The following is a 26,148-nucleotide window of genomic DNA, read 5'->3' on the forward strand; positions in this document are numbered from 1 at the left end:
ACCTATGGTATTCTATGCTTGGTAAGAAACTTCTGAATTGGATACATTGAGAGAGAGATCATTGTGAAGATGAAGTTTCCAAGTATTTCATCATCACAGGTGTAGTCTCTTGCAAAAAATTGCATCCTGGTAGTGCTGAAGGAACTTACAAATGAGCCGTTTATTTTGAAAATGGGGCAAGTCCAATTTTTGTTATTGCGAGATATTTAAAGGTTTGCATTTCAATAAATTTAAAAATATTGGTAAGTATTAATAGATATATTTTTAATATTTTGTGGTACCAGATAATGTAAGTTTATAATTCAATAGTGTTTACAGTGCTGACTAAAAAAAGTAAGAGTTTCATTATAACTAAATGGACTTGCCTCACTTTCAAAATTAATGAATTATTGTAATCGTTCATTTAATTGGGAATTTTTTCAGTTGCATCAGCCTTTGCCGGTCTCTGTCATGGCCACAAGGTCATCCATGATGAATTTACGGTGAAATTAACCTATACAATGTCAAACTTTCTCTCCATTGCGTGTCACCCCAGGTTGAATTTTTGTCGATGCCTAATGAAAATTTCCCATTTTTGAATAAAATAATCTTGGCTATTGTATCGTCCAAAATTATTTTTTATTTTGCACAAACAAAATAAATATATTAATTTTTTTTCTTTTTACATTTATTATCTTTTAGAAGTTAGTTTTATAATATAAAATTATAACAACTAGTGCCATCTAGGTTCAAAATCTTGGGTCAGTTGGTCAAGGTCAGCATGTCGTGACCAGAGATATGTCGGGAATAACACAGGATGGATAAATGGATTTTTTCGAAGATTTGTTTGTCAAAATTCAATTTTGCAACATTCGCATTTCAAATTTTCCAACAAGCAATGCATGTGCAAATCTTGCACTAGTGCCTGTTTGTAGAAAGTGTGTCACCATTTTGTATTTTATTTTGACTGTTCTCGGTCCCTTGAGTACCTACAAGTCTAATTATTTTTTTATGTGCGCAAGATTTGGGCACCTAATACTCTGTGCCAAATTGTAACTCCTTCATACCTCTAAGGTATGTACCCGTTGACAGCAGCACAATTTTATAAACAAGACATAGTCTTGTCAACAATACAGTCAGATTCTTATCAAGCTATATTATGGATAATTAATGAGTAAGATAATAAGTAATTTGGATTAGAGATAGATGATTCAGCTGCTGTCTTGTGTTAAACTTAATCATTAGAAATAAATTCATTTAATTTAGAATATTCTGAAAGAAAAGATTGGCCAGAGCAGGACCCAATCTTCAATTACTGCTTACCATAAGATGTATTACCAGTTATACTACCCAGACCTTCATGTGATCTTCACTTCTTCTAAACCAGTGTTTCTCAATGGGGGTGTTTTTCCATGTTGAGGGGGCGATTAGTAACAATTTATATTTTGGGGGGGCGAAAAACAATATTCTGGGTGATATAGTAAAACATTATATTAAGAATAATTAGATATTTTATTCGTTATATCGTACAATAATTAAACAAATAACATTATACTAGTCACTAGTCTACTCAATGCATTCTAGCTTAAAGGGGATGAAGACCCAGGGCCACTCGTAGGTATTGCCGGAATGCAGTACGAATTTGGCATTATCCTTGGCCCTCAGCATCGGAATTTTGAAGTGAAGGGGGCAATACTATGTAACGGTTTTATTGAAGGGGTGATGATTCGTTAGAGATTGAGAAACACTGTTCTAAACCAANCCCAGGGCCACTCGTAGGTATTGCCGGAATGCAGTACGAATTTGGCATTATCCTTGGCCCTCAGCATCGGAATTTTGAAGTGAAGGGGGCAATACTATGTAACGGTTTTATTGAAGGGGTGATGATTCGTTAGAGATTGAGAAACACTGTTCTAAACCAATTAATTTAGAACAGTGTTTTTCAAAGCCTTACCTGGGGGGGAGGGTCGCAAAGCCTTACCCGGTGGTTTGCGGGTAAAAGAAAAAGACAAGTGTTTATAGGTCCTACACTACAATAAAAAAAAACTAGAATTTCAGTACGAAGGCTGTGACTGTTTATTTTACAATACAATTGGTTTTTTGATCGATATTTAAAGAAAGAAAATTAAATACGTAGTTTTTAAAATCACTGATGTAGTTTAAATATGGCCCTGGGGAGTCGCCAGAATTTTTTAACTTGTAAAGGTGTCGTGTATTCAAGAAGGTTGAAAAACACTGATTTAGAAGATATAATCATACTGATCACTTATGTATGATTACATATATAACTATATGTAATTATAGTTATATATATTTATTTTTATAGTATTTCCTATATATTTCTATAAACTCTCCTTCATGCTTTTCAAATTCTTGCCAATTTTGTCAGTATATATTTGGTTTACTTATCAAATAATTATATGTATCAGGTTTTTTTTTTCTCAAGATAAGAGAATAAATTTAATTTTTAGACATATTCTGGAAAACAGAAGATAGTTATTTAACTTAGTCTTTTTGAACTCGCATTTATAATTTCTTTTTATACAGTTTATCAATATAATTATATATATAACTGTTTTCATCTGCTGTATCTGGGTTGAGACAACATTTTAAAAAAATTTTAAATTTAATTGAAATACTTCTACTTTCAGATTAATTTATGAAGATGGTGAACATGGTTTGTTTAATGTAACTCTCTTTATTAAAGATGTTGAAGAATTTAAAAGAGTTGCTAGAGAAAAAAGGTAAATTAATATTAAATTTAATAAAACTAGTAAATAGACAGGACAACAATTACATTTAAAAAATTACAAGAAATTCATAAAAAATTTCCACAAGAAATTAACAGAACACAGGAATTCTTCATCCTTCATTCTTTTTACACCTCAGGAATAAACAGTATTACATTGGAGTCAACCGTTTATTATAGGCTCTTATCCACCTCAATATATAAAACGTATAAAATAAATTTTCCTTTTGCAATGGCTAAAATCCTAAATATGCATATATTAACATTAATAAAACTAGTAAAAACTAGTACCTGTGATATGAAAAAGACAAAGGATAAAAAAAGATGAAGAATGCCTGTGTTTTCTTCTGTTAATTTCTTGTGAAAATTTTTTAAACATTTCTTTAAATTTTTAAATTATATATTAAATCTTCAGTTTTCATTAAACTTTAAATTATTATACAGTGGTACCTCAGGATACGAAATTAATCCGTTCCGAAACTGAGATCGTATCATGAAAATGTCGTAAGGTGGATCATCTTTTCCCATACGATTACATGTAAAACCAAATAATTCGTTCCAACGCGAAAAACATACTCAAATTAAAGCCAAGTAATACATTAAAAAAAATAACTGTAGTAAGAAAAACAAATGAAAAATGCGAACTAATGTAACGTCGTATGGTGAGTTTTTGTTCGTATCGTGGAGCAAAAATATGTTCGAATTTCATGTCGTATCCTGAAAATTTCGTATGCTGGGGCGTTCGTAACCTGAGGTACCACTGTATTTATATTAAACTAGCAGATGAACTCAGTTGCTCAGTTGCCCAGTGTTGCTCAAGCAAAAAGTAATGCTAGTGAAGATTAAGATGACTAGATTATAGCCAATCTTGCTTGTTTTTACCAGGTGCAAGAATTAGGTTAACCCTCTTCTGAGACTAATTAGAGAATTTTTAGATGGGTCTAAAAATATGTTCAATTTCCTGCAAAAAACTGCATCTAAAATAGTACAGTAAGATTCAGGGTAATCCTTAACCCTCTCTCTCTCTCTGCAGAGGAGGAATTTTGGAAAATCCCTTCATGTACATTCTCATGACATATCCTAATTGTGTATCAAATTTTAACTTTCAACTCCTAACCATTTGGGTTCTGGGCTTAATGTTATTATCAATCCATCTCAATTATATTATAAGATTAGCTGTTACCCGCAGCTTTGCTCGCAAAGATTTTGCAAGCAAACCCCATTTATATTCAGTATTTCAACAACCATAGTAATTGTTATATAGCACCTACCGCTGAGAATGATGAGAATTGCTGAGAATCAAATGAACTATTTTCAATTTGATCAATTTTCTGGAACATTTACAATCATTCTATAATTGAACCAATATGCAATAACAAATTCAAATTTAAAACGGTTTGAACATTTGGTTAAAAAATCGTGATATAAAAAATATTTATAACAATGAATGAAATGTTATCAATTTAATACACCTAAGTGCTCAATGAAGACTAAACATAGTTGAAAACAAAAAATCGCATCTAAAATAGTACAGTAGAAGCCGTTCTTCCAGTTAAGCCTTAATTCTTTCCCTTTACCCCCCGCAGGGGAATTTCGAAAAATCCCTTAGTGTGTGTTTTCATGACGTACCCTAACTGTGTACCAAATTTCACTACTTCAGATTCAGCGGTTTGCTCTGGACGATGATGAATCAGTCAGTCAGTCAGGACAAGTAATTTTATATATTTAGATTAACACAAGAAAATTGAAAATTTAAATGTAGCATATTTTTAATGAAAACCAAATATAAATTTAAAGTTACTAAAATAATTTAACAAATCTGTATTTGTGTGTGTGTGTACAGTGAAACCGTATACCTCGGCAGATAAGACAAAGTATAAATTTTTGTCAAAGTTTTATAGTTTTAGCATATATCTGTCCATGACCCCAAACTATCAACAGCCTATGAATTTAGTTTAGGTCAGCAATCATCATCTGAATAATAATGCTGTACAGTGTGTACAGAATTATGTCCTATTTGTAATTTTTCGAATTAACAAATTTGATTTTCTTGCATCTGGCAGCACTGCCTTGCAATTGTTGCAAACATTAGCACTGATTCAGCATTTGGGTAATGACCTTGACTATTCACAAAAATGTTGTATGGGCTATTCTATTTTGTGCACATACCCTACTCTCTTCTAGTAAATAATTACGGTTTGTCTGTCTTTTTATAATGGTTTTAATTTATATAAATTTCAATCTAATTTTTTTGTATCTGTCCTATAAGACAACTGGATTTTGGGGGGCCTTTATGAATATGATTCAACTATCGTCTTATCTGCCGAGATAAATGGTATATACACTGTTAATGTGACCTGCTTAAAGTGGTCACATTAGCAGGTTTCACTGTACATATATTCTGTAATATAGTTATTATAACAATATAATTATGATAATGTTAAAACTTTGAATTTCCAAATTAACACAATCAAAATGTCTTTAATATATGTTTAATACTTCTTGCCTTTCTATTTTGTATCTCTAAATTTTGTGTTAACATTTTTAATATAATAATTTTTGGGTTTATCATAAGTGGTTATACCTTTTTATTTAATTAATGATTTAACATTTTTATACGCATTTTCTTTTTTACAAAAATTGTTTATCACTCAAAACATATTTCAGTTACATTGTTCTCTTCACTTGACTTTTATGATAAGTTGTTCATATTACAATTACAGTATTTTTGGTTGAGTCAGAGTATTAGTGAAACATCTTTTATGAGGCTTATGGAATTTAGTTTATTCTCAAAATTTGACTAAAGTTTGTCATTTTAAATAATATGAGATGAGGAAATTAAAAATGTAATAAAAATAGGGGTTTGTGATTTTGTTTTTGATGTACAGTAGAGTCAAAAAGACAAAACCATTAGCATGAGCATGCATAATTTTTCTTTATTCTTTTTAACTTTATATTCACATCCATAATATTATTTTGATGTGCCCAAAACAAAGTAACTTATTGGCTTGCTAGCACTTTGACTCTATTCTCTTTGTGTTTAGTAAGAAAATGAACTATGCCTAACAAATAATTATATATAGAGAGAAATAATAAAGTTTTAAAATTAAATTTTATATAATTTATTTAGTTTTTAAAAACGTAATTCATGGAATAATTTATAAATATTTTTTTTTAAAAATTAAGAGAATTTATATTGTTACAAAGCAATTGTGACTGAAGGGTCAGCACCTTCTTAGTGTCTCGTCATGATTGACACCACCATGTATTGAGTGACACGGAAGCTGCAGCGGTTCGGAAGTAGGTCATGCAAGCAGTCGCGTTACTGAGCGATCTGATTCTAGATGGAGTGAGAGAGAGACAGCATACCGGAAGTTTCGAAAACGGGCGACTTTACAGTTTATAGGATGAAGGACGACTGCCTCAAAAATCGGTCTGTTGATATATTCAATTGACAAACTTGCAACAATAGGTCGTGAGGTTATGAGAAAGTGTCTTTTTAGTCACTGAGAATTTGTCCAGTGATTAACTCCCAGGTGTGAAAGTTGACAGTAGTTTAATAAAATGGTATTGTTAAAAATCTAGGTTAAGCAGTAAACAAACAAGGCAGAGTCTCACACAATTATGAAAGTGTGAATTTTATTATGAATTGTCAAAATGAAAGAGAGGATCAAAAAATTAAAAAATTTGAACTAAATAATTTATGGATGATATTTTATATGCATCATCTCGATATTTTTTTACAATTTAGCATCATAAACACATGCTTCTTTCTTTACTTTATCCATCATCAGTTATCTTAGGCATTGTTTTTTTAAAAAATGTCTTTAATATTTGTGTTAAAACATATGATCACATCATTATATCAAGATTGCTGTTTTAACTACCAACTTGTTTTTTTTTTTTTAAGTTTCATTTACAAGCCTAAATTTCAAGACTGCAGTTTTGTTTCTGAAAAATAACATTAAAGTATTATATATTTATTGTTTTCAGATTCAGTGTAAGAGATTTTACTTACAGTGAGGAGGAATTAGCAAAAGGAAAGAATGCACTTGCACAATTAGAGAGTGATAAAAAGAAACAATATGTAAGTTCTTTCTAAAATATTAATTATGACTTGTGCATTAATTATAACTTGAATAGAAGCTTTAGCTTCTATCAACAATTTCTAATTTATCTTTCATTGAAGATTTCTTAAACCTTATCCATTTTACAGTTATAATTCTTTTTAATGCATGAAATTAATAGAAGCCACATCGTTAACAATTGGTTTAATGGAATAGAATTATTTTTGTTGAAAGCTGTTGCTGCATAAGGGATTGCAATTCTGATTTTGTTGTATTTATCACTTGAAATCATAAAAAATTCATTTTAGAAAGTTACCATTTCATATAAAGAAACTACTCAAAAACTTTATTTTTAAAATTAATTGCCTAAAGTAGCTTTTTTGTTTGTTTGTTTGTTTGTTTTAGAGTCAACTGGTAAGATGGCTGAAGGTAAATTTCAGTGAAGCTTTTACTGCATGGATTCATGTAAAAGCCTTGCGTGTGTTTGTAGAATCTGTGTTGAGGTGAGTTTCACTTTTTATAATAAAATAAGGCTTCTTATGCTCGGTTATTTAAGTATTATCTTCTTTTCAAAACTTAAAATTAAAATGTGATACAGTAGAATCCATTTACTGCAATCAATTTGGGACTGATCCATATTAATGATGATAACCAAGTGAGGTAAATAAATAAGACTGCAATTAGTGGAAATTCTGGTTTTATTGACTCTGGCATTAAAAAGACGTACATTTCTAAATTATTTAATATGTCTTTGATTTGAAAGATTTGTTAATTATAATTATTAATTAATAGTAATTTATCCTATATTGCTTAGCTGCTGCTAGTTTTTATTTTTTGCAGTAATATCTTTATGGCTAATATATAACTGAGATAAGAAATACCAGCAATTTAAACTGTTATACTGCAAGCAAATAACAATTAAACTGATAAATGTTTAAAGCACTGATTCTATAACAGTTGCATGTTATCCACCATATGATGTGGCTGATAGCATTTAAAGACTAGTTAAAAATACTTATTTGAAGATGATGATTACAAGAAGTGAAGTTTTGAAGTTCATAAGTATATTTTAACTTCTATGTCTTGATATGTAATAATTTTGATAACATTAAATGATCATGATTGTAATAAGTGGATTTTACTGTAATAATTTAGCTCACTTTAAATTTCAAACATACTCTTTAAACTTTGTTAGATTTCTAGTTATAATAAAATTTAAAGATTGTAATTATATTTCCTGAGAGAAAAATAAAAATTAATCTGTATTCTACTTAAACTACTTTAAAATCCAGCAACTCATATAATTAATTGTTGTCCAGATATATATTTTTTTATTTTAATAGTTCTAAACAGAAATAATTTGATAATTTTCTTAAAATTATCATATTCTGTTTAGGACATATACTAATGGAAATTAATCAGACCAAAACAAATAACATAATGCTAGAGCTTCAGAACTTGATATATTCATGTACATACAACATTAAGATAAATGAAAATATAATATTATTTAATAATATATTTTATTCCACTTGTAGCAAGTGTGAAAATTGTAATAGTTATATACAAGAGCCTGTATGAAAGTCATGGCCAGTTACCTCAAAACCTCAAAAGTAAATTTTGACAAACTTTGTGAAAGATAAATATTGTATGGTTCCAATCAAGATTTATGTTAGTTTATTTATAACTTTATAATAGAAAAAATAACATTTTTGATTTTAATATTATTTATCATTGTTTAACTGTATAAACAAATACATATATGACAAATGGTGAGAGGAATGGGACAAGCAGCTAAATAACAAACTATAAAATCAGACTTAACAAAATGGACAACTAACCAATGGAAAAACTGGAAAGAAAAAATTGTACTTGCTGAACCTAGGACAGTTACACATAACACACAGCTATCTGATAACAAAGGATATCCAACCAGCATGCCCAACTTGTCTTATTCTATTTAGTCTGACATAATACTAAAATGACCCCAATAAAAAAAACAGCCTGAGAAGATTATCTCCAACAACAAATATTCCCAGACAATGACAAATTCAATTTCTTATGCCATATCTTCAGGTAATAAACCTATATTCAGAGCTCTAAAAGAGTATTCAAATATCAAAATGTCTAGACCTGGTGGTACTTGGCCTACTGAAGGCCTTGTAACCTACACCCAAACTCGACTAATCAAATCTATGTTTAAACTAAATTATCCTGAAACGCATAATGGAAGAGAGAAAATTTACATAAATTTTAGCTTACTTCAACTAATTTCACTAAGGTAGTGTGTCTTTCAGGATTTTTCTGGTGGTGGTCTTTTGTTTTTTTTACTTTGATGAAACGAATACAGAAATGGACAAGAATGCCATTTCTTCAAGTTATTAGAAGACAAACACCAAAAATTATATAACTGATTTAGTACTTTAATTTGAGTATAAGAAAAAAGAAAAGGAAATTTTTAATGACAGTTTTTAATCTCCTTTTTATGATGAGTAATATGACAAATTTCTTCAGATAGTGGCAATTTCTATAAAATGGCTCTTTGTCAATAACTTGATAACCATACTGATAATCCAACAATAAACTGTGTTGAATTTAGACCTCACAAGTTTGCTAACATATGGCAATGGAATTTAGAATTTTCTAATTTTTTCTAATATGAGTTTGAACATCAGGTGCAGTTGTATTGATGAGTCATCTTTGTCACATCCTCTGCTTTTGATAGAAACTGATTAATACTTACAATATAAAATTCTTGTGTTTCCTTGTAATGTAATTTGTAATAAAGAAGTAAAATTATTTCTGTAAATATTACTTGAGTAAGAGTTCTGAATCCTCATACAAAGTTGCTGCTTATGTTAATAATATACAAGGTGGCATAATTAAAGTTTTCTATTCAGAGTACTCTGTAGCTATAACCAATAAGTGAATTGACATCAAAATTTGTAAGCAGACTATGCAAAGGATATGGAAAAGGATTTTTCAAAGAAAAAATTTTAGTTAAAAACTTTCAGTAGGGAATACTTTTGCATCTTCCAAACTATGCAATCAAAGTTGCAACATTTCCATGATAAATCAGACTTAAGCCATCATATTATACTGCACATGCAAAGTATCACTGGAGAGCAGTTGCAGTCAGCTGTAGAACACATTATTCATCACTTTCAAATTTTACATTTGAACAATGGAGGCACACATTATAGAGGTTGCGACCGTAGTTCAAACTTTAAATTTGTATGGCAAGCAGAAGTACACGTTTGACGTTTGAACTCCAAGTAAAACATGTTGCCACCCATTCACATTGCGCACTGATTCGTGGGATATTGTTGAAAAATGCAGAAACATTTAAGAACGACAAAGATAGCCAATGAAGGTAAATAAACAAATTAAACTATTTTAAAATATTTAGAGGATGTTTAATAACACTAAATAATTATTTTTGACTTTAATTAGCATCGTCTCTTACCATACAATATAATAGTAGTACATTTTCAATGAGTTTTTTCTATTGTCATGACATACTTTTGTTGAGGGAAGTAATGGCTTATATAAATCCTTATGTGGATAACAATCCAAATGCAACTTGGGTAATTATTTTTAGAAATTTACAAATGTATTATGCTGTTGATGGTAGAAGGCAATTAAGGACCTGAAGAATAATAGGGCATCAGGGAGTGATAATATTACAGCAGAGATGATTAAGTATGGGGTGAACTGTTGTCATTCCTTGTTCACAGTTGATAGTGGAAGTATAGGAAAAGGAAGAGATGCCAGATTAGTGGAGGCTGGCCATTGTATGCCCCATTCATAAGAAGGGTAACAGAGCAATATGTGAAAACTATTGTGGTATATCTTTAATATCTTTACTTAGCTAAGATCTTATACACAGTACTAAGAGCATGACAAGGAGACTCACTCCACTAGTAGAAGAGAGACTGAGTGACAACTAGTGTGGAGGTAGATCAACGACAGATCATATCTTCACTCTAAAGCAAATAATGGAAAAGTGCTATGAGTTTAATGTGGATGTTCACCAGTTCTTTGTGGATTTTCAGCAGGCTTACAATAATGTGAAAAGGAGGTCCTTGTACCAGACTTTGATAGATATGGAGTTTCTATCTAAATTATCAGATTGGTGCAAATGACTCTCACCAGCACGAAATGTCAAGTCAAAGTAGAGGGCAACCTCACTAAAGTAGTTGAAATTAATCAAGGTTTGTGACAGGGTGATGTATTATCCACACTGCTATTTAACGTAGTTCTGGAGAGTTATTAGAGGGGTAGCAGGCAATTCACCAACTGGCAATCTGTTCAACTGTGGTATTGGCTAACACAGTTGAACAGATCTTATGCTGTCCTGTAGCCTGGGAGAGCTGGAGGAAGGATTGGATAGATTTGAAAGTGAGGAAGAGGAATTGGGATTTCATGTGAACCACAGTAAAATGCAGTACTTACTTTTGTCTAGGAAAGTTGCTGTGAGGGAAGACAAATACATCAAGTTAAACAGTGTCAACTATGTAAGACTAGTAGCCCGGGACTCCCCCTAGTGGGCGTTGTTTACAAATTTCCATGAAGCACGGTTCCTTTTTGTTCCTATCAATATGCTCTACAGCTCTGTTAAAGTCCCAATGGTAAAATTAGGTGAAGATGTGGCGACCCCCCCAAACTGTAGCCCCCTGTGCAAACAATAAAGGCAAAGGAACCATACCCCTACTCGCTACCCTTCGCGAGATATAAGCCCCTGAAATAATAAATTCCTATTACAAATATACTGAATTATTTATATTGTTATATTGACCAAATAATAATTTATTGGACAAATGAATAATAATAATTCATAGTGTTAATTTAAATAAGAATTAAAATTGTTAATTTGGATGTTTGAAATATGACACACGATAGTGTGTCATATTTCAAACATGGTGGGGCGCCTCTAGTGTCGGTTATCAAACGGTTACGGGACGGACGGACGGAAGGATGGACACCTGTTGAATGGGTTATATATATATAGATGTGAGAAATTCAAGAACCTGGGAGTACTGGTAACTAATGATAACTTAGAAGAAGAGATAAAGGCAAGGATTGCAGCAGGAAATAGAGCTTATTGGGCCCTGATTAGAATTGTTAAATCCTGTAGCCTGTGTAGAAGATTGAAGGTGGCTGTTTATCACACAGTTATTAGACCGGTGTGATGTATGGTTTGGAAATATGTACAATGAACATATTGTACATATATGCTGTGGGGAACTTGAGAAGATGGGAGAGGAAAATTCTAAGGAAGATATTTGGGGCAGTGTGTGAGGCAGGGCAATAGAGGATGTGGAAAAACAGTGAATTGATAGAACTGTATGGTTATACTGAAATAGTTGTGGAAATAAAGAGTAACAGACTGAGATGGTTGGTGCATGTTGAGTGAATGTCAGATGATAAGAGCTGCCATGAAGATCTATAGAGGAAGACCATGGAGGATGATTTGAGGAAGATGGGGGTCAGCGATTGGACGAAACATGCAGAAGATCGTCAAGATTGGACTGCAATTGTCAGAGAGGCCAAGGCCCTACACGGGCTGTAATGCCATGTAGTAGTAGTAGTAGCATTTCGCAGATGTTGGAGTCAGTTTCTTTGTTGAGATGTGCCAACCAGGTGGCTAAAGATAATATAGCAAGCTGCATTTATAATAATTAAATTTTAATTCTATGCTTTATAGTTACTTGCCCCATTTCTTTAACTTTATTCCTTTTTATTTTATGATTATAGATATGGTCTTCCAGTAAATTTTCAAGCTATGTTGCTAAAACCAAATAAAAAAACTATGCGAAAATTACGTGAAGTTTTGAATCATCATTATAGCCACTTGGACACAAGCATAGCACAAGGACCAATTGATGTGAGTAAAATTATTTTTCATACTAAAAAAAGTAACTTTAAAACTTTAACATTATTATTATTAGTATTTAAAATTGTCATTGTTTTTCTACATTTATTATTTAATATTACATTGCCAAATCAGATTTTAAGTATACAATGAAATAATTCTGTTATGATGACATATAAAATGCTCAACATTATGATAAAGGTTAAAGTTTGTTGTCATGTTGCACATAGTTCTACACTCCACAAAGTTACATTTAAAAAGAATGCCATTGATGGTGTAAGTTCTTTGTCTCTGTTGATTTCATTTTTTACCCTATCTGCCTTTTATCATTTTTAGATTTTTAGTTTTTCTGTTTGTTTTAGTTTAAAAACAAGATTTAAAATTAAAATATTTGTTGAAAGAATAATAAACATTACAGACCAATCAGTTTTTTTCCCCTGTGTGAAAAAATTTTATTTTTTGGTGAAAAACCACATTTAGTGTGTGTTGTTTATTCTAACTTAGCCTTAGCTTAAATTTCACGTGATATTCAAAAAATACATTGAAATTGTAATTCATTAACTTTCAATAGAAATAAGATACGTAAAGGTTTTTTCGCATATATTTATGTAATAATATTTTCTTGTGTGAGTTATTTCTCCCTATACCATCCATAATTTTGAATAAAATGTAACAAAATCCAGAAGTTAAACAAGATGTAGATTTTAAGTTAATCAAGGCTAAACTTAAAATTTTGAAATCATAATTGTGTCATAGTAAATGCTGTATTTGATTATTCTTCCTTTTTACAAATCAGTATATACTTTTGGAGGAAAAAATGTTGGTAAGAAAATGAAACTTGTTTCCAGTTCTCCCCTTTTAATATTTCATATGCTAATATAAATAAAATAAACCTTTAACTATCCAGCAATAAAAAAGAATTAGAGCTGCGAATTCCAGACAGGCAGTGAAACACCTTGAAAAGATAGAGATACACAAGGCACACATAAATAAGGGATGCATTAATCGTAGAGATGCAGAAGGGTTATCTTATGCCTGGAAATCCTTTTACAATAACGCAGATTAACACCTTGTAATCAACGTATATTCTCCCCCCCTTTTTTTTGGCGACTTTATTATTTTTATGTTATTTGCAAAAGTCGCCAAAAAAAAGGGGGAGAGAATATACGTTGATTACAAGGTGTTAATCTGCGTTATTGTAAAAGGATTTCCAGGCATAAGATAATACTTCTGCATCTCTACCTTTTCAAGGTGTTTCACTGCTCTAATTCTTTTTTATTGCTGGATAGTTAAAGGTTTATTTTATTTATATTATTTCATTCCATATGCTATTTTATAGTTTTTATCCTATAAAATTTATACAAACTGATTACTCTTTAAATGTAAATCTTCAAAAAGTTCCTGAATCCATTTTTATAATTTGTGAAAAAAAAATATATTTTTTTTTTCAGACTGAGAAAGCTCACTTTATAAAATATGGAACTGCGTGGATATATAATTCATTGAAATGATGCCTGAGATAAAAAGTATTGACATGATAATGTAATCATTTGGTTGCTGTCAGTTTGTCCTGCAATTTTATGATTTCTATTTCTATATTGTTATTTATGGTGATTGCTTCTTGAGATAATCAAATGATCTTCACTCTTTGGTTCTGGTTGGATTTTTGATGTAATTATGAAAATGGTGATCTTAAATTAATAACTATTGCTTGATTTTTCTGTGTCTATATCATGTTTCTCTCTGCTTTGAGACCTTCAAGAGCACTTATAATTAATTATGTGAATAATTCCACATATTTTCCATACTTTCCGTAATGTAAATGTAAAGTTGACCTGGCCCAACAATTGAGAAAAAACTCTGAAAGTAAATAAACTTTTCCAAATGCAGCATTTTTATTTTATTTTTTCCTTTCTTTTTAGTGAATTCTGTGTTATATTTTCAATTAAAATATTTTTTTAATCTGTTGGCATTATTGCTTTTTGAATTACTATGGAAAGATTCCATTTCATTTGAATCTTAGGAAAATCGCAATATGTTTCATCAATGTCTATTATTGTCAAATTGGCATCTAATTTAATTCTACATTTGACAGTAAATATAACAAATATGCTCATAGAAAAATTCAGAAAGCAAGTAGTTTTCAATAAATTTTCTCTGCACAATAATGTATAAGTCATGTTTCAATAAATACATATTTATGTAATATAAAAGTGAATAACAAAGTACTTTTATTTCTAACAGGATATTCCAGGAATAAATCTAGGGCATCAAGAATATTATCCGTATGTATATTTCAAAATTAATATTAACATACTGGAAGGTTTGTCCAGATAGTGCTCACGTTAATCACCAAAACAAGTTGTTAGATAAAGAAGTAATTGAGAAACATATAATTCGGAATTAAATGTTAACGGATCTTATTCATTCTATTGTCAGATTTTAATTGGCCAAAATATTATCAGATTTGTGAAAAAATCATTACATGTATATTGTGTAAGATAATGTGAAATACAATAGCATTCCAAATGTTATATAAATGGAAATTTATTTCAAAGTTTATCTAGAATAACAAGTTTATATTTATTAACAATAATTGTGAGCAGATTCTTGATTTTGATGTATAAAAAGAATATTCAAATAATAATAAAAAAATGTTAAATATGTAACGTTATCATCATATATTACTATTATTTCTTAGGAACCATAACTGCAGAGCTAGCTTCATTCTGTTAAAGAAAAAAGTGAATATTAGTTATGTTATAAATGAATCAATCAGTTGTTCATTATTAATCTGCCCACCAATTGACACACTTATGCAAATTTTCACGTGAAATATCTAATCTAGTTTCTTCTGCACTAAAGAATTGAATTGTTTGTTTATCATTCTACACTCATCCCATGTTTGTCTAATTCCTTATCATCTATGCCAAATTTAAACACAAAAAACGATTTGTTGTGTTAGCTATGGATAACAAATAATATGAATATTTCACAGAACAATGCCATTCCATTTATTTAAAGCATTCATAAAATGCTTTGAATCTTAGATTATATAATCTGTGTGCAGTTTAATAACTCCCTCATTTAGAACCATTACTTTAAACATGAAACTGTGTTCAAAAGATTTGAGAACTGAAGATAAAACAGTGTAACTCCATTTTATGAGCATTCCTTCTCAAAACTAGAAAAGTTTACAGGGAGATTACATATAATCCAATGAGATCACTCTATTCTTGTCCCCAAATAACATTACAAAACATATTTAACATTTCACTTTCATTGGTTAATACATTTTTCATGAATATAATAGGAACTTCCTAACTACTTTATTAGAACAGTGTGGTTTTTAAGTAAACTTTGTCTGTATTAATCACTGATAGAAGGATTGCAATAGAGTTAACAGTGTAAATGAAAATGTATATAAAATTACTGCATGCAGTAATCTCCATATCATAGATTGAACACACTTTACAATAATGATTACAACAAATTTTTAATAAAAATGAAATGTTCTCAAAAAATACTACTATAATTTTTTGAGAACAGTAATAAAGATAATTAAAAGATATAGTTTTAATTTTAAAATATTAATAAAAAATATTTACCTTTAGCTTCTCTAGAATTTCACTCCAGTCGTCTTTATTTATTTTTGGAATAACATTCAGAATTAATTTTGTCGTCTTATGTACATTGCCTTGTAACACAGACAGAACTTTTTCTACACTAACCTGAAATAATTATTTTGCTGTTTATTAATAAAAAAACATCAATTGATTTTTATTTGTGTGTTGAAAGTAACAGACATTTCATATTACTTACATCCATGTTCTCTATGTTTTTAAATTCATATTTTTTTTTTAACAGAGAATCGTTTTTGTAACATATTGTTTGGCATTTGATAAGAATTTTCCTTTGCTATTCAAATATAATACTTTAATTATAACCTTAAGGCTGAGCTTTTTGTCAAAAAGTCCAAATTTCATCATACATACATTTTATTTAACTGTATGATGATATACTTACCTGCCAGCTAGAGAAGATGATTAAATATTTGAATTATTGGCATCAACTACTAATTTACAGGTTTATATATGTTAACCAATTGCATCCAAAATAAATCTATTGCATTTTTAATGGCTTTAAAAGACAAAATAAATAAATGTAACCTATGCCACTTTTTTTACAGTAAATCCTTGATTTAATGGACTAATTGGGGAGAGAGGGAAAGGAAATATCTGCTATTGCCAAAAGTCTTAAATAAAGCACATGTAGGAATGTATTAAATTCAAATTATATATAAGATATTAGAGAAAATTTAAATTCTACCAAAGAAATTTCTTACAGAATAGCAGAGAAATGATTAAAATACAATTACAAAAATATTTACCGCTTCACTTCTGCTATACCAACAGTCATAGTCAGTAGCCATTGCTATTAATGCATAAGGTATTCCTATCTCCCTTGCAAGAACTACCTGAAAACAAATAATATTTTAGTTTTTTATCAATGAAATTTTATTTAAATAATACAATAAATTGCAATATTAACTTGTTATTCTAATATAATAGTACCTTGTACTTCAAATGACTAACTTGAACAAAAATTTGCTTTAAAGTTCACATTGTGCATGCAGCAAAAAAAAGGCAGTCAAAATGTAAAGACAATATGTTGTATGCCCAAGTCATCTCTCACTCTTGTGTAACATTCATATGTTTGGTTATATATATTGTGTTATTTATCAATTTTTAACAATTTCTTCCTGCAATTTTTCTTCAACAGCTTTTGGATGCCCCATATGTTTTGTATCCTTAAGTTCTGTTCAGGAATCTTTTTACACATTACAAATTTTTTTTTTACTGTTTGTGTAGCATTATATGCCTGATAAGCTTTTTATCTGAAGATATAAACTTATTTTAATTCACATTTTGTTTGAATAAAAAATTAAGTTTCTAAACAAAGAATACAAACCCACATTAGTAATGATATGTAACTTTTACTTATTAATCATGGCGTCTAAGAGAAAGGTTGTAATATTGATGACTGATCTGAAATGGGAACTTATTGCAAAGCAGGAAAGTGATATGTATGGCGGATCTGACGGACCAGTAAATGCAATTTTATTTATTGTATAGTACTTACATATTTTATTTACTGTTTTCATGTTTTAATTTATCATTAGGAAATTAACTGTGTTATTTTTACCTTAAATTTGCTGTTTTAACTTTATGGAAATGGGGATTAATTCACTTTCCATTACTTCTAATGGGAAAAATTGAATAGGGCTACAAACAGCCTCTTAGAATGGAATGAATTGAATTTGAAGTATGAGGCACCACTGTATTCTGTTCTGAGCAGTATATTATTGATTTGTCTGATTATTTTTTTAATCAGTTATATAATAGAAAAAAATATTTTTTGAAATTACAATAAACAATTTGCAAATATGAAATGTAATTTCTAAAACACCACTGTTTATAACATAAAGTATTTTATGAATATCATCAAACTTGCATTCTAAAATATTTAAATAAGATCAGCTATATTGATTTGGCTATGTAAAAAATTTGATACAGTAGAGCCTCGAAAATTCGGCCTAATGTGGACCGAAGGGTGGCAGAGTTTGTGAAAATGCTGGGTTATTGGGAATGGGGTTAAAAAAAGATAAATATGCGTGTTTCCTCAGAAAATATTGTACTGTACTGTACTGTACTGGTTTGTATTGTTTGCTTGAGAATACAACAGAGAATAAACTGCCCAAATACCCTTAAACAAAGGAAAAGTACGTCCTTTATGAAGGCATAGAGCCTTTACTACATGAAAATGAAAATTAATGAATACACTATGTACAGTAATTTACCTGATAAGACAGACCTCAGAAAAATACTTTATGAGAGCTTTTATACTTTTATAAAGCTGTCTATAATTAATTAACTAAGGATTAGTTAATTAATTAATAGGAAACTGAACTGAAAATTAATTAACTAATGATTTTTTTGCCCTGCCAAGGTGTGGCCGAGTTATCCGGAGTGCCGGGTTATCGAGTGCCAAGTTTTCGAGACTCTACTGTATTACAATATCACCTAATTCTTTTGAGTAGTGCATTGACTAATTATGATGCAACTCAGTTTATTAGTAATGATTAATGACATGATACTACAGTAAAACTTTGCAATGTTCCAAAGAATTTTACATTAAATTCTACTACAAAAGCTGGAAATTTTATCCAATGCAGAAATGGAAGAGTTTTAAGAAAACAAAACAAACCACACTTACATACTCTGTAAAAGTTCATACAGGAAATGTAAATTCAGTTTTGTTTTTATTGTAGTAAAAAACATTTTTTATCATAAATTATAATGAAAATTATTATTCATAGGATGAATTACAAAAAAGGTTGGACATCTATGTAATGGCTGATGAGGGACTAATTTTAAAATGCACACAGGAAAGAAAACAAAAGTTTAATTTCCATTTAATCTAAAGTCTCCTTGTTTTGGTGTAATAAGTGTTATTAAACAGGGTCTTACAGCCATAATACATGTAAGAAGTTATATCTACATAAATTTGCAACACTGCCCTAAGAATATAAAATCATCAATTTTTTAGAAAGGTTGTAATATTGATGACTGATCTGAAATGGGAACTTATTGCAAAGCAGGAAAGTGATACATGTATGGCGGATCTGACGGACCAGTAAATGCAATTTTATTTATTGTATAGTACTTACATATTTTATTTACTGTTTTCATGTTTTAATTTATCATTAGGAAATTAACTGTGTTATTTTTACCTTAAATTTGCTGTTTTAACTTTATGGAAATGGGGATTAATTCACTTTCCATTACTTCTAATGGGAAAAATTGAATAGGGCTACAAACAGCCTCTTAGAATGGAATGAATTGAATTTGAAGTATGAGGCACCACTGTATTCTGTTCTGAGCAGTATATTATTGATTTGTCTGATTATTTTTTTAATCAGTTATATAATAGAAAAAAATATTTTTTGAACACCACTGTTTATAACATAAAGTATTTTATGAATATCATCAAACTTGCATTCTAAAATATTTAAATAAGATCAGCTATATTGATTTGGCTATGTAAAAAATTTGATACAGTAGAGCCTCGAAAATTCGGCCTAATGTGGACCGAAGGGTGGCAGAGTTTGTGAAAATGCTGGGTTATTGGGAATGGGGTTAAAAAAAGATAAATATGCGTGTTTCCTCAGAAAATATTGTACTGTACTGTACTGTACTGGTTTGTATTGTTTGCTTGAGAATACAACAGAGAATAAACTGCCCAAATACCCTTAAACAAAGGAAAAGTACGTCCTTTATGAAGGCATAGAGCCTTTACTACATGAAAATGAAAATTAATGAATACACTATGTACAGTAATTTACCTGATAAGACAGACCTCAGAAAAATACTTTATGAGAGCTTTTATACTTTTATAAAGCNATCCTCACCAATACAATGCTTTGTCCATTCTATGTGTTGCCACCTGTCTGGTTTTTGCATTGTGTATTCTAGTTTCTAGGTGAAAACCAAAAATGTCTGAGCTTTAAGAAAATTTGGCAAATTGTCAATAATTATTTTTTAACAATATAGCTGATTTTATAACCAACAAACAAACAGTCTGATAATTTAATTAGCAAGTCATTTAGACAACATTCCAGAGTAGGAGTCCAGATATTGAGCCTTGAGAACTTTCTTTATTTAGGAAGCAGGTTTTTTTAAACAAATCCCAATTTAAACTCAACTGTCTTAAGAAATCCTGAACAAGTAGAAAATATTTTGTGGTTCTTTGGTATCTCTGATAAGTTTTAAAATTGAGGGCCACTAGATATTGCACTTGTACACACACGATCTACTTTCAATTGAGATGTCTTGATACTATGAGAATGCAATTTCCTGTTTGGAGTAAAGGCCCTGGATTATACTCTATACCAGAAATTAACAGCAATAATTGAATAATTGCTATACAACAATAAACCATTCTATAGAAGTTATCTATGGAATATTATCAATAATTTTCTCCTCTTAAAATAATTTTTTACACAGAATAATCTAATTAAAAATAAATGTGTTAAAAATATAATTACTAAAATTAATTTGAAATTAGATTAATTGCAAAGTTTTAGTAATTCAAAATTTTATATTATTATGAAATTAGGAAGTAAATAAATGTATTTTATCTTAATACTTAATTGTAACAATATTATTTTACCTTTCTTGTATCAGAGCAAAATGGCATGTGCATTGGAATGTGGCATACACCTAGTGGAGAAGATGGAGAACCATCATAAAAAGTGCTAGCTCTTTTGGTTGTTCTGAAAGATTTGTATTATAGATAATTATAAATAACTATTTTTTAAAATAAATTAACATTTAATTTAATACATCTAAAACTTCACCTATCAATAAATTGATCAGGAAATACTAAATCCCCAGGATGAATTTCTTCTCTTAAAGAACCGCAAGCTGAAGTAGCTAATATATGAGTACAATTGACTTCTTTTAAAGCCCATATATTAGCTCTATAATTTATATTAGAAGGCATAATACTGTGATTTCTTGCATGTCTGAAATAAAATTTTAAATATCAGTCAACAAACAATTGATTAAATAAAACAGTCTCAAAAAATAATCTGTAACAGTAATTTATAGCTCAAATCATTATATATTGTGTGTAAAAAATACTATTATTTCTAGACAAATATCAAAATACTCATCTACAGAGCTTTACATGTTAGACACAAGGGGTGCTACAGGAATAGTAGAAATTTCTCATTATATCAGCTTCCAGGAAGAAACAAAATTAATGATTTCATGATATGTTATGATATACATAGCATTCACTTTGCATTCATTTTTCATATTTCATGAAACTTAAGAAATTCAAAAAACTCATAAATATGCCTGTTCAAGTAATACTAAAATGAGATATTATCTCATATGAAATGAGATTTGCTAATTGTTATCTTCATCATCATTCTTTCTTGAGAAATGCAATAAGCAAATTTATGAATGTTGCTGGTCATATTCTAGTAAAAAGTAATGTGTACAAAATGCAAAATATATAAGAAATTTTGCTTAACACATCACACACTGTAGGTTCAGAAGTTTTTGAAAAAAATTTTCAGACTGAAAAAAGTTAATATGATTTCAGCACATGCATAATTCAGCAGAAAGTCTTAGAAAGTAGTTCAGAACAAAATATAAACTATCCCAAAAACCCTAGTACAATTTTAAACTTTAATAACTTATGAATACAAGTTCATTCTTAGCCTTTGACCACATAACCAATACACCTCATTATTCAAGCCAATTTTTTAACTCTGAAAACATTTAGTTGTTGCTCAGTAATGTTATCATAACTCTAAAATTATCCAAAGAATGATATATAGATAACTATTTTCATGTGACCCACAAAAAGAAAAGGCAATGTTATTAGATTAGGAAAATACAATAGTCAAGAGACCCTCTTCTATTAATTTGTTCATCTGAAAATTCACAAAACTAAAGTATAAAAACTTTATTATTAAAGCTTTCAAATAGTGTTTATTGCAAGTTTATAACATTTATGCATCTTAAATTATTAAAGTTAAAACTGTACAATAACTTTTGGGATAGCCTATAGTACTAATCATATGTAACAAATTGTTCAGTTTTAAGATTATTTGTAAATTTAGCATACTTGTTACTATTTTAAATATTGGCTTATATTAGGCTCATTTAAAATGTATACATGGTGAATATTAAATACCATATAACAAAAGTTATCACGTAACTAAAGTACTAAAAGAGACTGTTTTAACTTCATTAAGTAAAGTAACATTTTCATACATTTAAAGCAGTGTTTCTCAACGGGGCAATATTGCCCCCATGTGGGCATTTTTCCATGTTGAGGGGGCGATAGTAACAATTTATATTTTGGGGGACAAAAAATAATTTTCTGGGCAATATAGTAAAACATTATATTAAGATTAATTAGATATTTTATTTGTTATATCGTACAATAATTAAACAAAACATTATACTAGTCACTAGTCTATTCAATGCACTACGAATTTGGCATTAGCCTTGTCCCTTGGCATTGGAATTTTGAAGTGAAGGAGGCAATACTACATAACAGTTTCATTGAAGGAAGTGATACTATGAACGGTTTTATTGAAGGAGGCAACGATTTGTTAGAGGTTGAGAAACACTGATTTAAAGTATAGTTCATATATTTTTAATTAATAAAATCCTTTTGTATTAAAACAATTTCTAATCATTACCTAGCTAATAGAACACAGTCAACGTCTTTTATTTTTCCTTCTATCAAAACATCGGATGGCTGAAAAATAATTTTATATCATTTCATAAATTTATTTATTTAAAATTACTAACTATTAAAGATTATTTTTAAATATTACATTTCCAAATGGTGTTGTAATATGCAACTCCTTACGATTATTAATAATATCCGGATCATCCAATCCTGAACCACCAATTATTCCAATCTAAAAAAAAAAAGAAAGTACAAAGATGATAAAAGTATAACAAACAAATTATCATAAATATCGACAACAATAAATAAGTATGCTTGTACATTAATGATATAAATAAACTGATAATATTTAGAATGAAATATACAAGATAAAATAAACACACAAGCTTATGCAGTTCACAAGATTTCAGTGTAGTCACCAGCATTGTTGACTATCCATTGTCATCAATAAGAAAGTCAAATGTCATCAGCAGACCCTAATGTGTTGATAGTCCAAATGAAATGGTTGAACTGCTTGCCTTAGTGAGGTGCTTTCATCTCTGAGAACAAATTAGTCACAGGGACTCAAGTCAGGTGATAAAGTGCCTCTCAGCCCCAGAAGACACCATTAAAAAACATTATTAACATTTCCAGCCACATAACAATGTATATTATCATGCAAAATGATGGAAGGATTGCTCACACAGCGATGTCACTTCTGCAAAACTGCTTTATTAATTTTAAAATGTTATGTAAACAAAGATTAAATAAATCAAATAAGATACATTAGTTTTTAATTGTTTTTACATACCACTTACTTTAAGCTATTTTTGTTTTTATTTTCTGTTATTTTTTAATGTTTTTTTTACTATATTTATCATCTTTGCTTTTATCTCAGAGATTTTTGTTTGGGGAATGTAATTACTCACTCTTTGAAGCATTATCTTTTGTAAAAAAAAAAAAAATAGCAGTGTAGCCACCTATCTTTGGTCCAAATAATGTATTATTTTTATCATCATAGCCTGATTAAAATACAGCAGTATCATTTGTTTATTAGTTACTTATATTATTTGTATTTTTGACAAGACTATGTCTTGTTTATAAAATCGTACTGCCCAATGTTCTTACCAGCGTAGAGGTATGAAGGAGTACATGTCGAGAGCTGATATTTGGCACAGAGTATTAGGTGCCCAAATCATTTGCACATAAAAAAACCCAGACTCGTAGATAGTCAGGGGACCGAGAATCAAGTCAAAATAAAATACAAAATGGTGACCCTCTTCTAGAAACAGGCAAAACAGCCACCTCACCCCACCAAAGTCAGGTAGGGGAAAGTACCACCCACAGTCATTCTAAGAAGTGAACTCTGACCTTAGGACGGAACACATAGTTTCTTCTATGTTAAATAAAATTTGTAATCTAATTTTGTAAATTTGGGAGTGCTTCAAATATGACGTTAAAACAGTTTTATGTCATTACAAGTGGGTTTTTCTTAACATTATCTAGTATAGTAAAATTGTAGGACCGATAAAAATTTTACATTATATTAGGGTTGTCGTTACATTCAATGACATTATAATCGGGTTAAACTGTACATTGTTTGTGCAAAATAAAAAAATAATTTGGACGATACAATAGCCACGATTATTTTTTTCAAAAACGGGAACTTTTCATTACGCATCGACAAAAATTCAACCCGGGCCGACACACAATGGAGAGAAATTTTGAAATTAGATATGTTAATTTCATCGAAGATGCATCGTGGAGGATCTTGTGGTCATGGCCAGCAAAGTTTGAATGATCACGCCCAAAAGCAGCGATATCAAAGATAGGAGAATGAGAACGAGACCTGCCTTGAGCATCAAAGTGATTCCGTCTCCAAGACAGTCTTGTCCCAAATACAGTTTTACCGTTTTACTTGTTTATTTCTATTATACTAAGTTTTGGAGGTTACTTTGTTAAGTTTCAACACCTATCTAGATACCTTCCAACTTGCTAATTTGCATGATCATATTGATGTAGTATTGGAATTGCACTCCACAAAAATATTATTTATAATTAATAAATAAATGATTACTTTTACTTAAAAATTATTTGCAAATAAATATAAAGTAAATACTGTAAATTTGTGAATTTGTAAAACGTCATTGTAAATTAGTATAAAATAACAGTCTTCTTCTCAGAAATACTGGAGTCAATCAGACACGTGAAATTTGATATATACAAAGTTTTTAAAGTCGAACATCATCATTCTAATGGTCCAATTTGGAAGCCAGTTTAGTTCATTACCTGAAGCAAGCCTTGGTGAAGGCCGAAAACATTTGGAAGTTTAGTTTAAGTTCAATTACTGGTTAAAAAAAATTTTGTTTGTGACTGTTTATTTGTAAATTAGTATGTCACTAATACGTATTATAACTGATCAAGTGTCTTTAATTGTGCTGGTTGTTAAATGTACTGACATTTTTGACCCATTGTTAGAGTATTGATTGAGTATCTGCTAGGTTTTTCTCCCCCTAATCAGTTTAAAGCTAGTTGAACTTGTGTAATGTAAATAAATCTAGTACTGGGAAGTAACTATCTAAAACAAACTATTAGATTTGTTGTTTTAGATTATGCAAGATCTAACTAAATATAATTTACAAATTCAAAAACAAGTAATTTATTTTGCTGTTTATCTAACTTGTGATATCTGTAATATTGCAATTTCAATATTACTTACATCTTCTCTTGGATATACAACTGACAGAGAAAATAAGATATGTAACAGAACATTGTAATATTGTTTATCTTATAAAATTCCTATCTAGTTAAATATAAAATTACTTAAAACTATTCATATATATATATTTTTTTTACATTTTTATATGAAAATTAACACACAAAATAAATGTCAAGCAATGAGATAGACAGACATAATGGCTATTTATCAATTTGTATGTTATCACAAGAGTACTGCTAGCACTATACAGTATCTTAATTGTTAGGACCACTCTTACTCCTACTTATTTGGTAGATAGCAAAGAGTGCCAGATAGCAAAGTGTGAAACATATCAATGCCTTATGTAATTTGCCATATGTCCTTTAATAGCTATGTGGAATGTATACAGATGAGAAAGTTGTTAGATGAGAGACTGGTAAATAAAAGAATGATATAGTGTAGTTTAGCAACTAAATTTAAAAGAACCAGTAGTAAGAAGTCCTGCAGAATAGTGAACAACACT

General features: G+C 29.7%; 2 protein-coding genes across 2 annotated transcripts in view; one reads left to right on the forward strand and one right to left on the reverse strand.

The window, feature by feature from the left end:
* Positions 1-15,202, forward strand: part of LOC111627433 (V-type proton ATPase subunit C-like) — a 55,196-nt gene extending 39,994 nt beyond the window's left edge. The window contains exons 7-12 of the mRNA XM_023371001.1: positions 1,246-1,310; positions 2,631-2,723; positions 6,722-6,815; positions 7,201-7,298; positions 12,553-12,682; positions 14,915-15,202. Of these exons, the coding sequence (XP_023226769.1) occupies positions 1,246-1,310; positions 2,631-2,723; positions 6,722-6,815; positions 7,201-7,298; positions 12,553-12,682; positions 14,915-15,007 (573 nt within the window). The 3' untranslated portion in view covers positions 15,008-15,202. The remainder of the gene's footprint in view (positions 1-1,245; positions 1,311-2,630; positions 2,724-6,721; positions 6,816-7,200; positions 7,299-12,552; positions 12,683-14,914) is intronic.
* On the reverse strand, positions 15,198-23,674 carry LOC111627434 (S-methyl-5'-thioadenosine phosphorylase-like). The gene is made up of 8 exons (XM_023371003.1): positions 23,332-23,674; positions 23,094-23,180; positions 22,956-23,014; positions 21,090-21,257; positions 20,900-21,005; positions 17,061-17,147; positions 16,279-16,401; positions 15,198-15,399 (listed from the first exon to the last, which is right to left on the reverse strand). Exons 1-8 carry the CDS (start codon positions 23,371-23,373, stop codon positions 15,361-15,363), a joined length of 711 nt encoding a protein of 236 aa, XP_023226771.1. The 5' UTR covers positions 23,374-23,674; the 3' UTR covers positions 15,198-15,360.
* Positions 23,675-26,148: the final 2,474 nt, after the last annotated feature.

This window comes from Centruroides sculpturatus, unplaced genomic scaffold, assembly GCF_000671375.1.
Source record: "Centruroides sculpturatus isolate CEXI.00-Female unplaced genomic scaffold, Cexi_2.0 scaffold281, whole genome shotgun sequence".
Taxonomy (NCBI): domain Eukaryota; kingdom Metazoa; phylum Arthropoda; class Arachnida; order Scorpiones; family Buthidae; genus Centruroides; species Centruroides sculpturatus.